At 51.4% G+C, this 19,011-nt stretch overlaps 1 protein-coding gene across 1 annotated transcript in view; it reads left to right on the top strand.

The window, feature by feature from the left end:
• The window catches only part of TRPC7 (transient receptor potential cation channel subfamily C member 7), a 130,072-nt gene extending 119,157 nt beyond the window's left edge, over positions 1-10,915 (top strand). Inside the window, exons 8-11 of the mRNA XM_047866772.1 lie at positions 1,108-1,329; positions 1,965-2,045; positions 8,533-8,608; positions 10,746-10,915. Of these exons, the coding sequence (XP_047722728.1) occupies positions 1,108-1,329; positions 1,965-2,045; positions 8,533-8,608; positions 10,746-10,915 (549 nt within the window). The remainder of the gene's footprint in view (positions 1-1,107; positions 1,330-1,964; positions 2,046-8,532; positions 8,609-10,745) is intronic.
• The last annotated feature ends 8,096 nt before the right edge of the window (positions 10,916-19,011 follow it).

Genomic DNA, 19,011 nt, shown 5'->3' with positions numbered 1-19,011 from the left:
CACGGCCGGACTGCCTCCTGCTAACTCCAGTCAGGTCTGTTTCTCTTGAATTACATATGCAGAATCTCTCAACATCCTCTGTGGCAGCACTTCGACCGGTAAGCCATATGGTTTCTAGTAAGTACACAGCGGTACAATGCAACATGGGAGATGTTCACCACCTGTGTCTGCTGAGTACTTGAAACGTGGCTGGTCCAAATTGACATGTGCTATAAGTACAAAATATACAATGATGGCAAAGACTCAGTATGAAATAAAAATGTGCACTACCTCAGTAAGAATTTTTATAATGATTACCTGCTGAGGGGGTTACATTTTGGATCTGCCTGATCAAATAAAATGTATTGCTGAAATTAATTTCACCTGTTCCATTTTACTTTTTATAATGTGCCTACTAGAAAATTTAAATTTAATTAGGTGGTTCACCTTCGTGGCTCAGTATTATATTTCCACTGGGCAGCAATGCTCCAAAATATTAATACCTTGATGCTGTGGTGGACTGTGAATCCAACAGAGCTCTAAATGTTAATGGATAATGAGATTGAGTGGCAGTGAGAAAAGTTCTCTGGTTAGCGGCAAGTTGGAGAATGTTTGTGAAAATTCCCAGTGGAGAGTCAAGGAGGTATGAAGAGGCTGAGGTTTTCAGCACTAAGTCCTGAGGAGTTAGGCAGAGATTGTTAGGAATAACTAATTTCACATGGTTTTAGCAAGAGCAAATGCCCCATCTTGCGTCTCGGTAAAGAAGGAGAACATCCACAGATATATCAGTCAGAGTCCTGTTTAGAAATCTGCCGTCACCAGTTCATGAGATCAAGCCCCACACTGGTCTCTGTGCTGACAGTGGGGAGCCTGCTTGGGATTCTCTCCCTCTGTCTCAAAATAAATAAACTTGAAAGAGAGAAACAGAAAGGAAAGGAAAGGAAGGGAAGAAGAAAAGGAATAAAGAGAGAAAGAGAGAGAAAGAAGAGAGAAAGAGAAAGAAAGGGAAGAAGGAAAGGAAGAAAGGAATCTGCTGTCATAATGTGTAGACTGCATCCCCACTCGTCACACTGAATTCTGATGTGAAATCGTGCCCTTTGATGTTGTGTCGTTTCCCTCGTCCCACAGGAGGACGCAGATGTGGAGTGGAAATTTGCCAGGGCAAAGCTCTGGCTGTCTTACTTTGATGAAGGAAGAACTCTACCTGCTCCTTTCAATCTTGTGCCAAGTCCTAAATCATTTTATTATCTCATAATGAGAATCAAGATGTGCCTCATAAAACTCTGCAAATCTAAGGCCAAAAGCTGTGAAAATGACCTTGAAATGGGCATGCTGAATTCCAAATTCAGGGTAGGTAGCGCGGGGTTTATGGGGCAAGAGAAGGTCGCAGGAGGGGAAGGCGGAAGGTGTGTGTGCTTGATCGGCGCAGGTGCCCTGAGATGAGGGAAGTCAGAGAGGGGCCCGAGCTGTTCAGAACAGGCTGGCACAGCAGCACAGAGAATGCCCGTGGCGGCTGCCCTTCTCCCCACAGCGCCCTGCAGATGTGCCCCGCAGGGGCTGAGCAAGCTGCCTTGCTGAGCCATGCCCCCCACAGAGGGAGCGCCTTAGAGGGTCCCAGGGAGCAACAGCTCTTCCCAAAATTGGGAAGAGAATGATCCCTGGAAGAAAGCTTCCCTGCCATTATCTCTCCCTCCTGGAGACTCTCAATGTTTATTAACATATTAAAATCTCTGAGAAATCCCGGAGCAAAGACATCCCCTGCGGCTTTAACTCAGTGCTTCCCAAAGTTGACCAAACTATATTCCGTAAGCTGTTGTCATCCTACAGAACTCAAGTCCCAAGAACAGTGTTCCAGGCAACCTAGTAGCAGTGGGCATATCAGCTTCTTTTTAGACACAGCTTCATATATGGGTGTCATATGTGTTATTTGAACATATGTGTGTATGTATTATTTATTATGTATTTGTTCTTTCTTTCCCTCCCAGAAGACTCGCTACCAGGCTGGCACAAGGAATTCTGAAAACCTAACAGCAAATAACAGTTTCAGCAAGCCCACCAGATACCAGGTAACCACACCTCTCCCAGGTATGGGGAGAAGTGGACTCCATCCAGACATGGATTTAGCGACATGGCTGTCAGCCCCCCAGAACACAGCTTCATTTCTCCCTTCATTCAGCAAATATGCATTTGAGTGGCAGCTCCATGAGAGGCACTGCGCTACTCACTGGGGACGAGGACAAGGCTCCTATCATAGCGGCACTTCCAGCCCAGTGAGGGATAGACACAAGGAACAAGCAAACACACAAGTAAATATGTAACTTCAATTTGATAAAAGTAGAAAGAAGAAAACAATCTGGTGCGAAAACAGAGGGGGAAAAAAAGGGAGCCCCTGCTTTGGTGTAGTTATCAGAGGAGGCATCTTCAAGGACAGGACACTTAGCTAAGACCTCATAGTTAAGGAGGCAGGCATGGGGGGCCTCCCAAGCACAGGAGAGGCATCAGCAAAAGCCAGAGGGGGAGACGCGGGCGCCTGGGTGGCTCAGACGGTTAAGCGTCCAATGCTTGCTTTCAGGTCAGTTTGTAATCTCACGATTCATGGGTTCGAGCCCTGCATTGGGCTCTGTGCTTGCAGCACAGAGCCTGGAATTCTCTCTCTCCTCCTCTTTCTGCCCCTCTCCCACTTGCTCGCTCTCTCTTGAAATAAACAAAAATAAACTTAAAAAAAAGCCAGAGGAGAGAAGCTTGGCAATTCCAGAGCAGCTGGAGCTCAGCAGGCAGGGGCCAGTCATCCAGGTGCAAGGGAGGGGGGCTTGGACTGGCTGTGAGTAGGGTGATGGAGGAAAGTAGACAGATTCAGTCTATGTTCCGGACATATAGGCAATGGGACCTGAAGCATATCTGCAGAGATGGGGGGTATCCCATGTGACTCCCAGCCATCTGTCTTAAGCAACCAGGTAGACACAAGGGCCACCTGACCTAAGACCACCAGCCTGCCCAAGTCTGTTCTCATACATAAACCTTAGAAGACTTTGTATGCTTGCAACCCTTTGCACCGCTTTTGGAAATTAACGCCACATCTCTGTATCTGTTTGAATCAGCCCATGAGCCAGTGATAAATGCTAACTACAGGTTATTGATTATAAAAGTACAGGCCATTCTTTTCCTGTCCTCCCCTTCTCAGAGATCAGCACTTTTATCCATGCTGATCAGTTCTTATCAGAGGTAAATTTGAAGCTGTCCTGAGCATTCCCAGGGCGGAGGAGCTATGTCCCTGGCCCACCATCCCAGAGGGAGCAATTAGACTTTGACATAGCATCTTCCAGCCACAGATCTCTAATTGTATCTCCACCCATATTTCAGAGCCAGCTGTGCAGGTCGGAGGATTTAAGGGCACAATTAAGAAATGGTTCTTCCTTCAAAGTACTTACAGTTTTATGAGATGACACGGGCTAAAAACTGGAAATGGGCAAATCTTGTATTTAATCGTGTACAAAATTGGGCCTGACCAGTTTGATCTTCTTTGAGTTATTTTACGGGACCAACCCTTTGGTCAGTGGAAGGATTTTTATTTCCCAGCTTCTCAGAGAAAAGTATAGATTATCTGTGCCCCAAAAGAGATAGAAAACCCTAATGGGTTAGGGTTAAATCTCTGATGGGTTTCGGGCAGAATCAGCTGCAGCTATAAAGGAAGACTGATTACCTGGTGAGACGTCCTGTACCCAGAATGAATCCTTTATGAGCAAGACTGTTTTCAAAAGCAGCCTCAGAGAGATCTCGTTCCCGTCTTCCCTCATCACTGGTTGAGTCCCTGCTGCTTTCAATGTCCCCAAGAGCTTCCTGCTCAGGATTACAGAGATTGGTGGTATTCAGCTTTGGGCTACTGATGACCTTGGACAGCTTGCTCATCCTGTATTTTGTGAATCCACCAAGAAAAGCCCGGGGCTACTTATTCAAACAGTTTTCACAGAAAAGAAGAAAGGAAAACCAGGGCCAGTGAGCATCAGAGGGACGGGGCTGGGAGGCAAGTAAAGGGGAACAGAGAGCACTTTGCATTTGCACATGCACCCTTTGCTCAGCCCTGCAAGGTGCAGTCGGGTCACCTTCCTGAGCCATCATCTGCTCAGACAGGAGGAGTGAAGCAAGACACGGCATGAAGGACACAGGGGCAGAGGCCAGACACTAGCCTGGGTGTAATCTCACCATATGCTGGTGAGAGAGGCAGTATCTCTAAACCCATTTATCAGATGAGACAACTAAGGCTCAGTGGTAAAGGTCCCACAGCTAGGTGAACTATGTGACTCACAATGGCACCCCTCCATTACTACATCACGCTTCCTAGGTGCCCAGGCCTTGCTGAGAACCTGTCCTGCCTGTCAGCAGCCATCTGTGGAGGGGTGAAGGGGAGGAGGCAAGGTAGAGGAGGAGGTTCTCGCATGAAAGATTGGGGCAAGGGTCTGACAAAGCCTCTTTTGTGTTCTTGGGCCCGCTGGTAGACTTCCAAGTTGCACTGCTTTCTTCCCAAAGCAACTGCCAAAGGTGCAGAGATCAGAAGGAGCCCAAGTACACTTCCTCTTTCTTACCGTCCCAGCCGCACCCAGAGCAGGCACCTCACTGAGGACGTGTGCTGTCCGTGTCTTACACGGTCATGGTTCAGAGTCATTCTGTAGCATTCCCAATAAGACAAAAGCACCATCGTTCATACACATGGGGTTTTTAAACTCACTGCCTTTGTGTCTCTTCAGCAGATCCGCTTGAGTGTTTAAACTTAGTCCTTGAGGTGTTTCCGTTAAGCGTGTCAATCCCTCGACTTCCGGGGGGTTCTCTGTTGTAGGGAAGGCAGAGGCTCGCTGTGCTGTAACTTAGGCATCCAGGCTTCTGATTGCTAGACTAGCCCCTTGCTTTTGCAATGTTTTGTTTTGGTTTTTCTCCCATCTGGGCTCCTATGGAACTAAACAGTGGCACAAAACCAAGATACTGGAAAGGGGGTCAGAGTGTGCCTCCTGCCAAAGTGACTCTGTGACCTGTAACACCATCCAGGGTGTCTGTCTGCTGGGGCGTGTGCAGACACAGACACTCACACTCTGAGAGGTACGTTTCCATCACGGGCAAAGCAAACAAGCCGCATCCCAAATGAACCGCAGAATCCAGGCGCACTCTGTAAGTCAAGCAAACCCCAGGGTTTGTGATGCAAGCCCTTCCCCAAACCAGTGGGGACTCCTCTTGTCCATGTTCTGGGTCCTCTTCTAGATCCCGCTTGAATAACTGACATGTCCTAGGATCCATTTTGCCCCTCTCTTCCAAGTGTCCCTCGATTTCTCTTTTCCTGGGTGGCACCACGGCTTCCTCCTGGATTTTGCTTCGTGTACCATCTTCGACGTACCGTATATGTGCCCTTCGTTTACATCTTTAACTGCCCTGGCTGTGCTGCGCAGAGACATGTCTCTTCTGCAGAAAGGCTTTCTGTTTCCCCAGCACCAGCAGCATGGAGAGGCCATCTGGGCCCCAGGAATGTGGGGGGCGGGGGGCGGAGAATTGTGTGGCCCCTTCCCTGGATGTGGGTCTCCGTGTCATAACCCTTCTGACCTACTGTTCCTCTCCTTCGCATCCCCTCAAGTGTCATGGCACTACATATACTCATCCCCAGCACTTGCTAAGGGCAGGAGGGCAAGGTGGGCAGAGTCATCACTGACCGGGACTCATTAACTTGGGCAAAGTTTGTTATCTTCTTGAAGTGAAAGAACTCTGTGAAAGAGAGCAAGGAGACATCTCAAAACCCACAGCAAAGGAACATTCTTTTTCCCCCTACACAGTGAAGGAGGGGAGACTTTTGGTGTCCATCTTCCCTGAAAACAGATCTCCTCTGTAGCATCCACGTTACATAGATGGGCACCTTCTAACCACTTTGGCGTTTCTGGGGATAAGCCTGGCATGTCATTCCTGCATACCCCAGGCTGTCTAACAGGTACACCCCAAAGGGGAAACCAGGTGCTTATCAGGACACAGGGTCTAAGCAGTTGCTCAGCAGGTCATACTGTTCTCCTTTTGGGTACCTGTCACTCCTGAGTGTGCAGTGGGGGTGGGAGGAAGGTTAAAGGGTCCCCGCCTGTCTGCAATATTCAAGAGATTCTGCTTCCATATTAAGCCTCTGTAATCCTGATGCGTGGTGAGAGGCTTAATAACAAGCATTTGCTTCTCTCCCCTTGGAGCCACAGATGTGCAAACCTTAGGTCGTTATGCAGGCCAGCGATCAACAGTGGGCCATGAGCGTTCATGACAATGACATACCGATGACCTTCTTCCCCAAGGGCAGCAATATTTTTCATTCAAATATCCCAAGGAGTAACAACTGAACAAAGCCATCAATCCTCCAAAATCTAGCTGAGGCTTCTTCCTGCCTAGAACACTGTTGTTTTAAAGATCAAACGGGTACCTGAAAGCGGCCCAAACCCCCACCGACCAGTGGGAGCCAGTTTCCTGCATCTCATCCCCCAAAGTGTCATGCACGTAACCTTTTCCTGAAGGATAGAAGAAGGCCCAGCTTTGGTTTCCATTTTGGTTGAATCTCGCCTCTGGGCTGTATGACCCAGGAGAAGTCCCCTGGCTCCACAAGCCTTGGTGTCCTCATCTATGAATGGAGACAACCTCTCCGATCTCACTGGGTTTCTGGGAGGATTCAGCAGGGCCATTTTGTCAAGGAGGCTAAGGGGACTCCTGGTCTGTAGGAGATACTCACTACATCTGTTTCTTTGTTTCTTTTTTACCCCTTCCTTCTCCCCTCCTCCCAGAGGGCCACTCCACAGTGAAGGGGGGCTTGTGAGCAGTGTCTCACCTACTGAAAGCAAATGGAGTTGGAGGGGCACGTTGTGTATTAATAATAAACATACCATGGAATCTTTTCAGCTAATGGGTTGAGTTGTGCTGTACTAAATCACAGCGTGCACCCTAAGCCAGGAAGACGGTCATCACTGCCATGGCTGTGAAAAGACTCCACTCAGCACATCATGAGAAAGAGAATTCTCCACCTCCAGTCTCGGGCTTACGCTTTTTCCCTCTTACGTACAAAACTTCTTCAATTGATGAATCCAGAAACCAAAGAACCCTTAATTCTTGAGGTTTTCCTTAAAATAGAAACAAACTTTAACTAGATCCCCTGGCCCTGCCTCAGCCTGAACATTTGCAGAAAACTTCTGAATCCTGTGTTCAGTATGAATTTTACGCACTTGGGTATCTGCTTTTTGGGGTTTTGTGCTTTTCCCCACGAGGACCGGCTCGGGATAAAGATGGTTTTGTTTTGGCTTTACGATTCCAACTGAAAAGAACCTTACTGAGTCCCAGAAAAGGCATAGATATTCTTAATAACTTGGGCAACGTGCCTTACTGACTAGGAGAATGTCAAGGAGAAATCTAGCCTAGCAGCCTGACCACTAGCATGGCAAGACCCAGGGCTCTCTGACAGAGGGCAGCATGAAGGCAACTTGCTCATTCACTGTTCGGCAAGAAATAAGGTCACTACTCAAACCGAAGAGTCAAGTGGACCGCCAGCCCGAGGGCTGAGGACAGCAACACTGGCCTGCAGGTGTCTCAGGGAGAGAACTTAGCAACCTGCCTGATGACACACAGCACAGCTAGGGACAGAATTCAGGTCCCTTCCATCTAGAAAAACACTGCGTCTCTCCCCTGAGTCCTCAGGTCTGAGCAGGTGAGCTAGTCACAGGCACAGATGAGCCAGGAACAGGGACTCCCTCCATCTCTGCCAGCTGCTCAGCTCGTGCAAGGTTCAGAAGTGTCAGCTACCAGAGTATTTCTAAATCCTGCGATCTCCCAGGAAGCCTCCAACGACTAGCTGGCAAAATCCAAAGTTCACCTCCTGGAGTCTTTCTCACACTTGGCTCTATTCTGGGTGTCTCTTGAGTGTTTACTCATACCTCCTCATTTGCTTAAAGAACCAATATCTGCATAATGCATGACAGCTGAGGGCGCAAGCCGTCTCCCCCAGCGTGACTGGCAGCCCAGCGTCAGGCATGTGGCATCTCAGGAAGTGGTGTTTTGACAAAACCTCCCGAGGCCCAGCTGTGTCTATTGCTGCCTCTGGTCAGAATTTTCCAAGGTGCAGTGGACTTGTCCAACCTGGTCCTGACTCTAAGCCCTGAGGAGAGGACATGACTGGCTAAGGTCACAAAGAAGATGAGGGTAGAGTTGGGCTTAGGACCCTCAAGCAGCACCTATGCATTTTAGATGGCGCTCCCTCCCCCTTCCCCTCCCATTCTTCCTGTCTCTCTCTCTCTCTCTCTGTCCTTGGCTTGGCCTGCCACCACTAAGTGTCCTGTTCTTACACCCCAGGGTCAGGATCATGTTATGGGGAGAGGTTAAACAGAGTCAAGCCTGGGTTCCACCAACAGGCAAGGCACCCTCAGAAGAGAGACACCAGGTGCAGGAGGACTCCCGGCCACGGACCGGGCACTCTGCAGAAAAGAGGAGCCACAAATACACCAGGCAGGCTGCTTCTGTCCTTGGCCAGGCTTGTTTGACCCTTTCCTTGTGTTCACATTTCAGAAAATCATGAAACGGCTCATTAAAAGATACGTCCTGAAGGCCCAGGTGGATAGAGAAAACGACGAAGTCAATGAAGGTAAGCGAATGGATTGGTTTCCTACAGGCTGTCAGTGGGACGTGGCCTCACCAGGCTAAAGTCAAGGTGTCATCTGCAGGGCTGTGTGCTTGTCTGGAGGCCCTGGCGAGGCCTTGCTGGTTCGGGTGTGGGCAGAAGGAGCTTCCAGGCAGCCGTGGGGCGGAGGTCTCTGTTCCCTGGCTGCTGTTGGCTGAGGCCACACCCGACTGCATACAGCCGCCTCATCTCAGAACCAGCCCCCCGGGTACTGAGCCCCTTCTCCAGCTGCCATGTTCCTTCCGCTTCTGTCATCCTGCCTCTTTGACCCTCTCTTCTGTCTTCCCCTTCCACTTTTAAAGACTCACAATTAGACTGGATAATCCAAAATAATCTCCCTATGTAAAGTTGGGTGATGAGTAACCTTAATTACACTTGTGACCCCAGCTCCCTTTTGCCATATAAAGTTATCACACACAGTCCGGACACCAGGGATTAGGACCTGGCCACCTTTTGGGGGGGGGAGGGGGTTGGTAATAACTCTGCCTCCCACCTCGTGTCCCATGAGTTCCAAAATGGCCCAGAATTCCTCGTTCTGTGAGTGCACATATAGAGAGCTGCAAGCGGCCTCCCCTCCACTTTCAGAACCTGTCACCACCCTGTCTCACTTCCAGGCTCTTAGAATCTGACAACTAGCAGTGTTGCTCAAAGTATCCCCTAACTCAGAATCACTTGTTAACATCGCAGATTCCAGAACCCACCCAGGCCTAATGCATGGGCATCTCTGGTGGGGGGCGGGGGAGGGGAGGGGAAAGGGGGCTGCTTGTAGGGCAGGGGGGGGTGCATTTTTGATAAAAGCACCAGGTCATTCTGATGCACATTGAAGTTTGCAGACTACATCATATTCACTGTTTGGGTTATTTTCCAGTCCATTTAATGCAGTTACTCTTAAATGAAAAGCAAACTACCTTAAACCAGGTAATTAATCTTCATGAGACACACAGGACAGATCTGCTCCCTAGAAGCAGCCTCCTCCATGAACAAAGGCATGAAGTCTCACCCTTCCTTGGGCCACGGGGGCTACCCAAAGAGCCTGGTCATGAAGTAACCCTCTGCTTCATCCTGAGGCCATCCAGCATGTAGCCTGAAGATCAACAGTGGCTGAACTCATTCCTGGGCTGACACTGCCTAGAGGCTGAGCGGGAGCCCATCCAGCCGCCCCTACATATGGGTCTGAAACGTAAAACGGCCAGCCTGGCAGCCAGCTGTGATTGACAGGAATGTAACTGATTATACAGGTTGGGGCTGCCAAACGTCAGGCCACTGGGGTTGTACCGTGCAGCTGGGGCTCCAGTAAAGCACCCAACATAAAGGAACTAGGGGACGTATACATTTGTCAAAAGTGGCCAAACTGTACCTTTAAGATCTTTGCCTTTTCTGTATGCAACACGTGAGGAGAAAAGAGATAGGAATATCAGAAAAGAACATTTGAGCCCTCCTAACTACAAGAGTTCCACAGCCCAAGCCCAGGGGGGTTTCGGCCCACGTGGTTCACTGTGGAAATGAGTGCAAGTTCCCACCTGGTGGTCCCTTGCAATGGAAGGAGGAAGAGGCCTCTGCCGGGTGGTACCGCCTGCATGGTGCGGGGGACCCTGCCCCTGTCCCCGTCCCTGTCCGGCTCCACGGCCACATGCACTGTGCTGAGCCATTCCCTTCATGCTGGGGAATTTCTCCTCTCTGCAGATAAAGACAGAACAAAACATGGAACATCGTGGAAACGACTGTCCCAGTGAAGGAGGGTGTTGCTCAGAGTCTTGAAATCTGCCTTTAATGGCTCCAAGGCCAACATTCTAACAATCATGATGTGAAATAGGTGCCAGAATAGGAATTCACAACCTGACCTTGACTCCTCTGTCTACCTGAAACCCTTAACAAAGACCTTGACCAGGAATGGGAAGAATGGTCCGACCAGGAATGGACGGACGTGTCCTTCAGTGGTAGGAGCTGGGTGTTACTTAGATCCAAACACAACCCCCATGCCCTCACCTCTGCCCTTAGTGGGCAACCTGAAATTACCCTGGAAAGATGCATGCCCCAAACTGATGTGGAAGGCGCCCCTTCAGCCCGCTCATGCTGACCGAAATCTCATCTGTCCTTGCAGGTGAACTGAAGGAAATCAAGCAAGATATCTCCAGCCTGCGCTACGAGCTTCTGGAAGAGAAATCTCAAGCTACCGGTGAGCTGGCAGACCTGATCCAACAGCTCAGTGAGAAATTTGGAAAGAATTTAAACAAAGACCACCTGCGGGTAAACAAGGGCAAAGACATTTAGCAGCCTGCATCGGCATCTGTGACTTCTACCAGCATTCCCAGGCCAGGATGGATTTCCTAGCCACCAGCCCTGGCGGGGAAGGGTCCTGGGCCCACTCCTCTAGGACACTAAGGGGACCCATTGGCTCTGTCCTGAGCAGAGTCGCTGACATGTGCAGTATAGTAGCCTGCCTTGACCCAGAACTGTTGTGAATCTAGGCTGTTGGGTAAGAAAGGCCAGCACAGGAGGAGGGGGGAGGAAACGCTCCCTGACACGTGAGACCTTTGGTCCAGTCACAGTGACGCATGTCCCTGTGGCCAGCGCAGGAAGAGGCCTTCTTGGATGCACACACATGCCCTCCCACCGCACACGGACCACATCTCTGTCTGTGTCCCAGGAAGACAAACCACCTCATCCCATGCACCCCTTCTCACTCCCTCTCCACCACCTAATCACATCCAAACAGAACCGGGAGGTGACCTGTGATCTATTCTTAAGTGCCAGACGAGAACACAGATAGCCTAATAGCAAAATAGTTCTATTTGTTTATAAAAAAAAAAAAATTAAAAATCCTAAATCAAAAATTGTACTGTAGGTAGCACTGTTTAGAGAACAACAACAAAATCCAAATGATGTATTTTTACCTTTATTATCTTGTATTTACTATTTTTACCTAAAATGGAAAGAAATAAAATTACCTCATAATAGCCTGTGGAGCCTCCGTCAATGTGCCGCCCTCCTGCCATCTTGTGGCCTGTCTGGAGGTGGCCTTGGAAGCCCATGGGCCAGCACTTCTCTGGGAGGAGAACGGGGCAGGTATGGAGAGGGAAGGGACCAATCCCCTAAGATCATGCAGCCAGAACACCTACCTTCTAGCCCTCCTCCTATCCCCAGACCTACTGACCCCAACTTGACCAATGTCAGGAAGGAGGTAAAGAGAACGGTGAGGGAAGTGAAACATTTCCTCCCACCCACCTCTCACCCTCTTTCCCTGTGTGGGAGGAGAAGGGGTGCCTGACCCCGCACCCCCACACCTTTCGGGAGGGACCTGAGTGTGAGTGCAGAGAGCGGCCACCAGAGGGAGTCCTAGTCCCAAACAACTCCCATTCAGAGCAGGTTGGAGAAGACGCCCTTGGATTCAGGGAGAGGCCACTGGCCTTACAAGTAATACTAGCCAGATGTAATGAGTGAGCACTTGCTGTGTACCAGGCACTGTGCTGAAAGCTCTCCCGCATCCATCCACTGAACCCTCACAGCAACCCTGTGAGAAGAAAGACGCTCAGGGCCACAAATTCAGATACCTTGCAGATACCCTGGAAGGGCTAAGTGTGTGTGTGTGTGTGTGTGTGTGTGTGTGTGTGTGTGTGTGTGTACGCACAGGTGTTTCTTATACATGGATATGTATGAGGGGGCTTCTGTTTCAAGATATAGAGTGCATCTTCAGAGATAAAACACGTTTTACTTTAACAGCTGCTCTAGGAAAAGAGCAGATCAGGAGCACCAAATAAAAGTGAGGTTGGTCCCAGCACTGAGGCAGTGGGGTGGACCATGACAAACAGGGCAGCTGAGCCCTACCGAAAGTGGGCCACAGACACTCAGCCCGGCCCACTGCTGCCATAAAGAATACAGGCCCAGGTTTGCCAGATTTTCCCAATTTCTGGGCGTGGAGTAGGGGAGCCCACGTTTGTTGGGCCCCTGGCAGCCAAGAGGAGTGGCTCGAGAAGATGCCCTGAAATGTGGTTTCACACCTGGGCTTTCCTGGCACCATCATCCAACAAGAAGGAAACAGGGGCCTGATGCATACTGTAAGTTTACGGGCCGGGAGCTGTTCACCTGGGGTCCTTGCGAGGGGCCATAGATGGATCTCCAAAACCCTGCAACCCCTCAAGTGCCCGGCATATTGTGTGCTTGTCTTTGTAATGGTGCCTTGTTCTGGACAGCACACCTGCAGTGTGCCCCAAATACTCATCCATGGCCCCCTCAAAGCCTGCAGCTGATGACCGACATCATTCAGCAGATGTGTACTGAATCCCTCGTCAACCACTGGGGGTGCAACACATAAGCGTCCAAAGGGGCTCCTTTTTATGCCTGGACTCCGACTACGAAAGCCGATGTGCTTTGTAAGAAGAGCAGTTGATTTATCCAGGGGACAAATTACCAGCACTTCTGGAAGATTTCCTTTCAGATCCCTCACTTATCTTCATCAGAATGCTAATAAACGCTTCGAAGATGCATTATTCAATTTCCCTATCTGCCTTCAACCAGAGGCAGGTGGCAACCCTGCCCGGGATTTGAAAATCCTGGGGTGCCCTTTTCCCTTCAAGCCTAAGCCTCAAATTCTCCCTTTCAGGAGATAAAGAAAAACAAGTCCCACTAAGGAATTAAAAACGTCAAAGGAAAACTAGCACCATCCATTAGGTTTTTGATGCCACATCTTAGGGGTGAAGGCCATCCCAGAATGGATTCTGAGCTGCCGGGTAGATGTCGCACAGGAGAGGGACCCCAGGCTCATGGAGAACTGTTGAGAGGCCTTGGAACTGATGGCTGGCAGACCTATCATCTGGAGCTGAGGCAAGAGCTTAGTGATTTTCCAGGCACCGACAACCTCCCTCCCCCACCCCATCTCCTTGCTCCTGTTGAATGAGCCAGATGAGGGAGGCAGCCGTGGGAGAAATAAAACAGGAGAGTGAAGAATGGAGTCAGAGAAGGGCTCACAGACACAGGAGGAGAACGGGCCCAGGCCCTCCGTGGAGGTCCACAGACCCCCAGACTTGCAATCTTCCCAAAGCACCCTATCCATCCCCTTGGAGCATGCCGCACAGCTATCCATATAGAAGTCTGTAACTTTCATGTATGCCTGTAACACCTGTCTCCGCTGCTTGCCAGGAAGTTCCAAGAGGCGGTCTGGGTCTGTTTTATTCCCACTGTGCGCTGGCACAGGGCCAGAGAGCTGCCACTCCATGAATCATTGCTACGCCCAGTTTTCAAAAATTCCTTCAGATGGCGCCACTGGGCTCTGAAAATGTGAGTTTACAGGAAACACCAGCCATTGTTCTGTGCAGACAAGCAAAACGCTGCAGCTATTTCCCTCCTTGTCACAGCGTGGAAGGAGCTCCAGCTTGCAGTACCCTCTCTTACTACGAAGCTGCTTCAGACTGGGCTGGGACCAGACAATCACAGCACGGACCAGGTGGCGGGCGGGTGGATGGGCAGGGCGAGGGCTCGGGCCTGGCGGCCCCATCCAGGTCTCTGGGGAACCAGTGGTGAAGCAGAGAGTTCTCCAGTAACTTGTCACTTCTGATGGCTCCTAAGACGACTCGGCAAATCCTAGTGACACATCCTGGACCAAAACCCCCAATTAGTCCCCAGAGCTATTCCTAAAGGATATGTGCTCACACACTTGAGAAAGCACAGCCTGCCTCCTCTGCCCGTCAAAGTATCTCCCTCCCTCCCTCCCTCCCATGAAGACTGGAAGATGAAACAGTGACTGACACAACCAGGCTAAGGCACATTCCTTAATGGAGGGGCAGCTGTGTGAAAGCCCCTCCAAATGGCCGTAGGCCTGGGAAGGCCCGGAAGGACACCTTCAAGTCCACTTGCCCCCAGGAGGCCAAGACTCGTTGCCCTGCTGGGACCTGCTGTGCTGGGACCTGCTGGGAGCACTGGGTGTCCAGTTACAAATAAGCAGCCTCGGGCCCATCACTCCTCAAAGGGTTCATTAAGGCTTGTGAAAAGTGTGGAGGTGGAGGCTCCCAGAGAGTGACAGGAATTAGGAGTCTGATCCTCAGAGGCAAGGAGGCAACGCCCCCATTCTGTTTCTGTGTCTTCCCCTCATCCCTAGGAGGGTGAATGTGCTAGAGGGAAGGGACTCCAGGAGAGACACAGGATGTAAATCAGCTCAGGCAACAAAATCCCTTGGGCCTGGCCTGCAGACACAGCAAGGGCCCAGGCTGACCCAGCCTCATCCAGCTCTTGGGAGTGGAGGCCGCCCGAGCCGGCTCTTCCCGGAGGAATCCCCAGCCACTCTTTGCTTGGGGATTTCTCCCTCTGCTTCTCCACTGCAGTCAAGCAGCTGGGAAGCCCCTCTGCTTCCGGGAAGGAAGGATCCAGACACAGGTAATGAATACAGGGGTCCGGGGCTGGGGTTTCCAAAGCCCTGAGTCTTCAAGGAAGGGAGAGACAACTGAGGGAAGAATCACAAAGTTGGAAAGAAATGGCGTTGGAGGAGCATAGGGCTCTCCCGTACCCAGAAACGCCTCCCTGCAACAGGGGTGGGACAGGAAAGGAGGCCTGCTGCTGAGAAGTGAAGGTCAAGGCAGCCTGGCCCTGCCGGTGGAGGAAAAGTACTCCATGCCCACAGACACAGGGCCGGCAACTGGAAGGCCACATCCTCGTCCCAGCCCAGACACCCCCATCCAAGTCCATGGAGGCTGGAGAAGGAAGAAGGAAGGGCTGCCCACCACACCATCGCAGTACAATATGGTTCAAAAGTGTGGATTCCTTGTACTCCAAGTGAGTCACAAATAACTGGGTGAGGGGCACCTGGGTGGCTCAGTCAAGGGAGCGTCCGACTTGATTTAGGATCAGGTCATGGTCCCAGGGTTTGTGGGATGGAGCCCCCGAGTTAGGCTCTATGCTGACAGCACAGAGCCTGCTTAGGATTCTCTCTCCCTCTCTCTCTCCCCCTCCCCTGCTCACGCCGTCACTGTCTCTGTCTCTCTCTCTCTCAAAATAAATAAGTAAACTTAAAAAAGAAAAAGAAAGAACTAGTTCAAGCAGAACCTGCTGTGTCTGGACAGGGACCAGCATCAGCTGTGCCCACTGACCAAAGAGGCCCGTGGTTCCTGTGGTGCTGACCCCAGACACACCAGGGCCAGTGGCCCACGGGCCCCAGCAGTGTGCTGGTAAGCAGAAGGCAGAAAAAGCAACTCAGATCCAAATAAAAGTTTATCAAGACACTTTCAGATGTCTGAGTGTAGATTCGGATGCTCCCTGAGTAGACAACACTTCCCCCTTTGCCACACCCACCCAAAATCTGTGTGAACTCACAGGTCAAGCAGGGGGAAGGCAGGGGTGAGGGGGGCAGGAGGGGCGGCCATGGGGCACATAGGCTTTGTATCCACACTGCCCCATGAGTAGAAACACAATTCACCACCGCCCCCCACCCCAGGCAGAGGCTGGCACCTGACCCCAACTTAACCAACCAGAGTACCCAGCACCCCAGAAACCACCATGGCCCCAACGAGGCCAATCACGTTCCTGCCTTGAGATGCACATACACTCGGACACCAAGAAAGAGAAGTCATTTCTTCCTACTGGGGTGGCTGACCAGGGGAATGTGAATGTGAGCCAGCAGCAGCGGACCCCTCCTTGCCTCACAGACAGGGAGTGTCTGGGAAGGAAGTGAAACCAGAGAGGAGGATGAAAGGAGAGGGGAGGAGACAGCAAGAAGGAAGTGAGGGGAGGTAGCGGAGGGGAGAAGGAGGGAGCAGGTGAAAGGTATACCCCTAGCGCCCTTCTTCCTGCAGCTCCTCCTTACAGCTGGGGAACTGTTCCAGAAGCCGCCTGAGCTCAGCAGGCAAATAAACCCCACTGTTGAAGAAGCTGGTCTGCACGGAGTTTCTGGACAGCCTTTACATTCCCAGAGTCTGATGGACACAGAAATGACAGGATTTCTTTGCCCCACCCATCCCCTTGGGGCTGTTTGGTTTCTGTGGTTAGAGGAGCTGGGCCAGAAACTGACCATTCTGTTTTTCTTGAGATTGAGTGAGGTTCTGACATAGGTGATGGCCTCGAGCTGGTTAAATTGATCAAGGGCAAATCTACAAGACACTGGACGTGAGGGCTGGCCAGGGGCCCAAGCGATGCGAGTACCTCAGGACTGGCGGAATAGGGTGCTCCCCGCTCTGCCCAGGCTCCAGCTCTGAAGAATGCAGATTTGGGACCCTGGACACCTCTGGGATGGGGACCCGGTGAGGCACCTCTCAATGGCTGTGCGGGCAGCAAGTAGTGGGGGAGGCTGAGGAGGGCAACACAGAAACGGGGACAAGGCAATCAGCTGGTCAACTAGATGTATCATCCTCGTTGGGGGTGGGGGTCAGTACTCAGACATTCTAGAAATAACCAGGAGACACTTTGAGGATGATCAGGTGCTGGCTGGTGAGGTTCCTGCTGCAAATAGGAAATATACAGCCCTATGTTGTAGGTACAGGCTGGGGAAGCGGACTATCTGAGTTACATAGAGACAACTCAATATTGGATGTGGGGGCATTCTTCTGCCTTCCATGAGCACAGATGATGCAGAGTGCCATGAATCCCGGCAGCTAGGCCACAGACTCAGAGGGTTTTCAGTCTGCTGGTGCCATGGGGATCAGACCTGAGCCGGGTCAGTTTCAGAAAGAGAGAGGAGGTAACTCTTTGGATCATTTCGGTGACAGAACAGAACAGAGCCCCAGGGTTTCGTGCTCAGCTCCAATCAATCACAGGAGAGACAATCCAGCAAAACACAGCCTCCGGTGTTTTCCCAACCTGCACAACTAAATCAGAAGCCCCCACAGCCTGGTGAGCCCTGCGGAAGGTGAACATTCTGAGAGCCGAGCTGTGTTTTTAGACACATCTTTACATGCAAATGCTCACAGCATCGTCACTGTCTGTCACCAACAGCGTGAACAGAATGCGGATTCTGTGCTCCGGCAAAGGCCATGGGGGCTGGGGCTAGAGCTGCTGCTCATGACGGTTCCCCTCCAAAGATACATTCAGACGCGCTTGCTGAGTCCTGGGACTTCTGAACCTCTGTGTCCCCAAGGAGCAGCTCAGGGTGACTGATTTCCATTGGACCGAGGCTGCACCGAGAGGACAGTGTGTATGGATCAGTATTCTAGTCACTCTGGACAGATATTTCAATTCTTCTCCCGAAGGGGAGAAATACCATTTTCCTGATTCTTAAAGACCTCCCAGTGGGTCCTCCCCCTGCAGACACATGACGGGAAAGATTCAGCCCAAGGCGAAACATAAGGGACTGCTTCTGGGAAACGGAGTCGACGTCTGAGACAAGAGCACAGGTGTGTGAGAGCAAACCACGGGAACGGTCGCTCCACACACACGCCCCAGGTGTGTGTCACCCACAGGGTGACAGGGCAGAGCCCTGCAGGCCACCACAGGGAGGCGCACTGACTTCAGGTAATCCTAGAGCAGACAAGGAGGGGGGCATGTCTGCGGCTCCATGAAGATGAAGCCCCCGGGGGCCCTGTGCAGGGACTCCACGGGGCTCTCTGGAGGGCACCCCCAGAAAGAGGCGGCTGAAACTGATGTCAAAGAGGCAGCAGAGAGGAAAGAAGAGAGCAACTACCTACCTGCCAGGCCTCGGAGTCTCCTCCAACACCCAAGGGCAGAAACCACCATCAGCATGGAGCAGAGGAGCCTGGGTCCAGAGAAGCTCCCCAAGTCACACCACCGGCCTCCCGGCCCAGGAAACGGCAGGGCCAGCCGCATGGGGCGCCGGCGCAAAGAGAGCAAGGGGGCACAAGGGCCTGGCCTGGCTGCTTCTCCTGGTCTACGAAGTGTTTGGGTAACTTTCCAAGAAAGCAAGGAAAATGAGGGTTCCGTGAATTAAAACCTCAGTGGCTCCCACGAAACGGGCCTCCTGGTCCTCGGGCCCTTGCTTATTCCCCACCCACATCCACACTGGCTCGGTCATGTGACCAGCGTGAGCCAACGGGACACTAGCCAGCATAGTGCTAGCAGAGGCTTGATTAGCACGTGCTCACTGGGGCTCATCTCGAGGAAGACAAGCTGTGTCCCGAAAGGGCTGGGCTACCGTGTGTTGAGAGGCCACGTGGAGAGAAACCTTGGCTCACTAGAGTGCTTTGCAGTCTAGCTACGCTCCCAGCCGATGCAGCCGCAAGAGAGACTCAGCTGGGCAGAGAAGAGCTGCCCAGCTGAAGCCTGTCAACCAAGGAATCATGGCAAGTAAAGTTTGGAGGTACTATATTACCCAAGCAGGAGATAAACAAAGGGACTGAAGGGGAGCCCAGGAACTTTGCACATCATGCCCAGCTCAGCCACAGGAGAGGAACCTCACCCGCTCACCCCAAGAAGGTGACTTAACTCCAAGGACC

Source organism: Prionailurus viverrinus, chromosome A1, assembly GCF_022837055.1.
Source record: "Prionailurus viverrinus isolate Anna chromosome A1, UM_Priviv_1.0, whole genome shotgun sequence".
Taxonomy (NCBI): Eukaryota; Metazoa; Chordata; class Mammalia; order Carnivora; family Felidae; genus Prionailurus; species Prionailurus viverrinus.
This window is presented reverse-complemented; position numbering and strand designations above follow the sequence as displayed.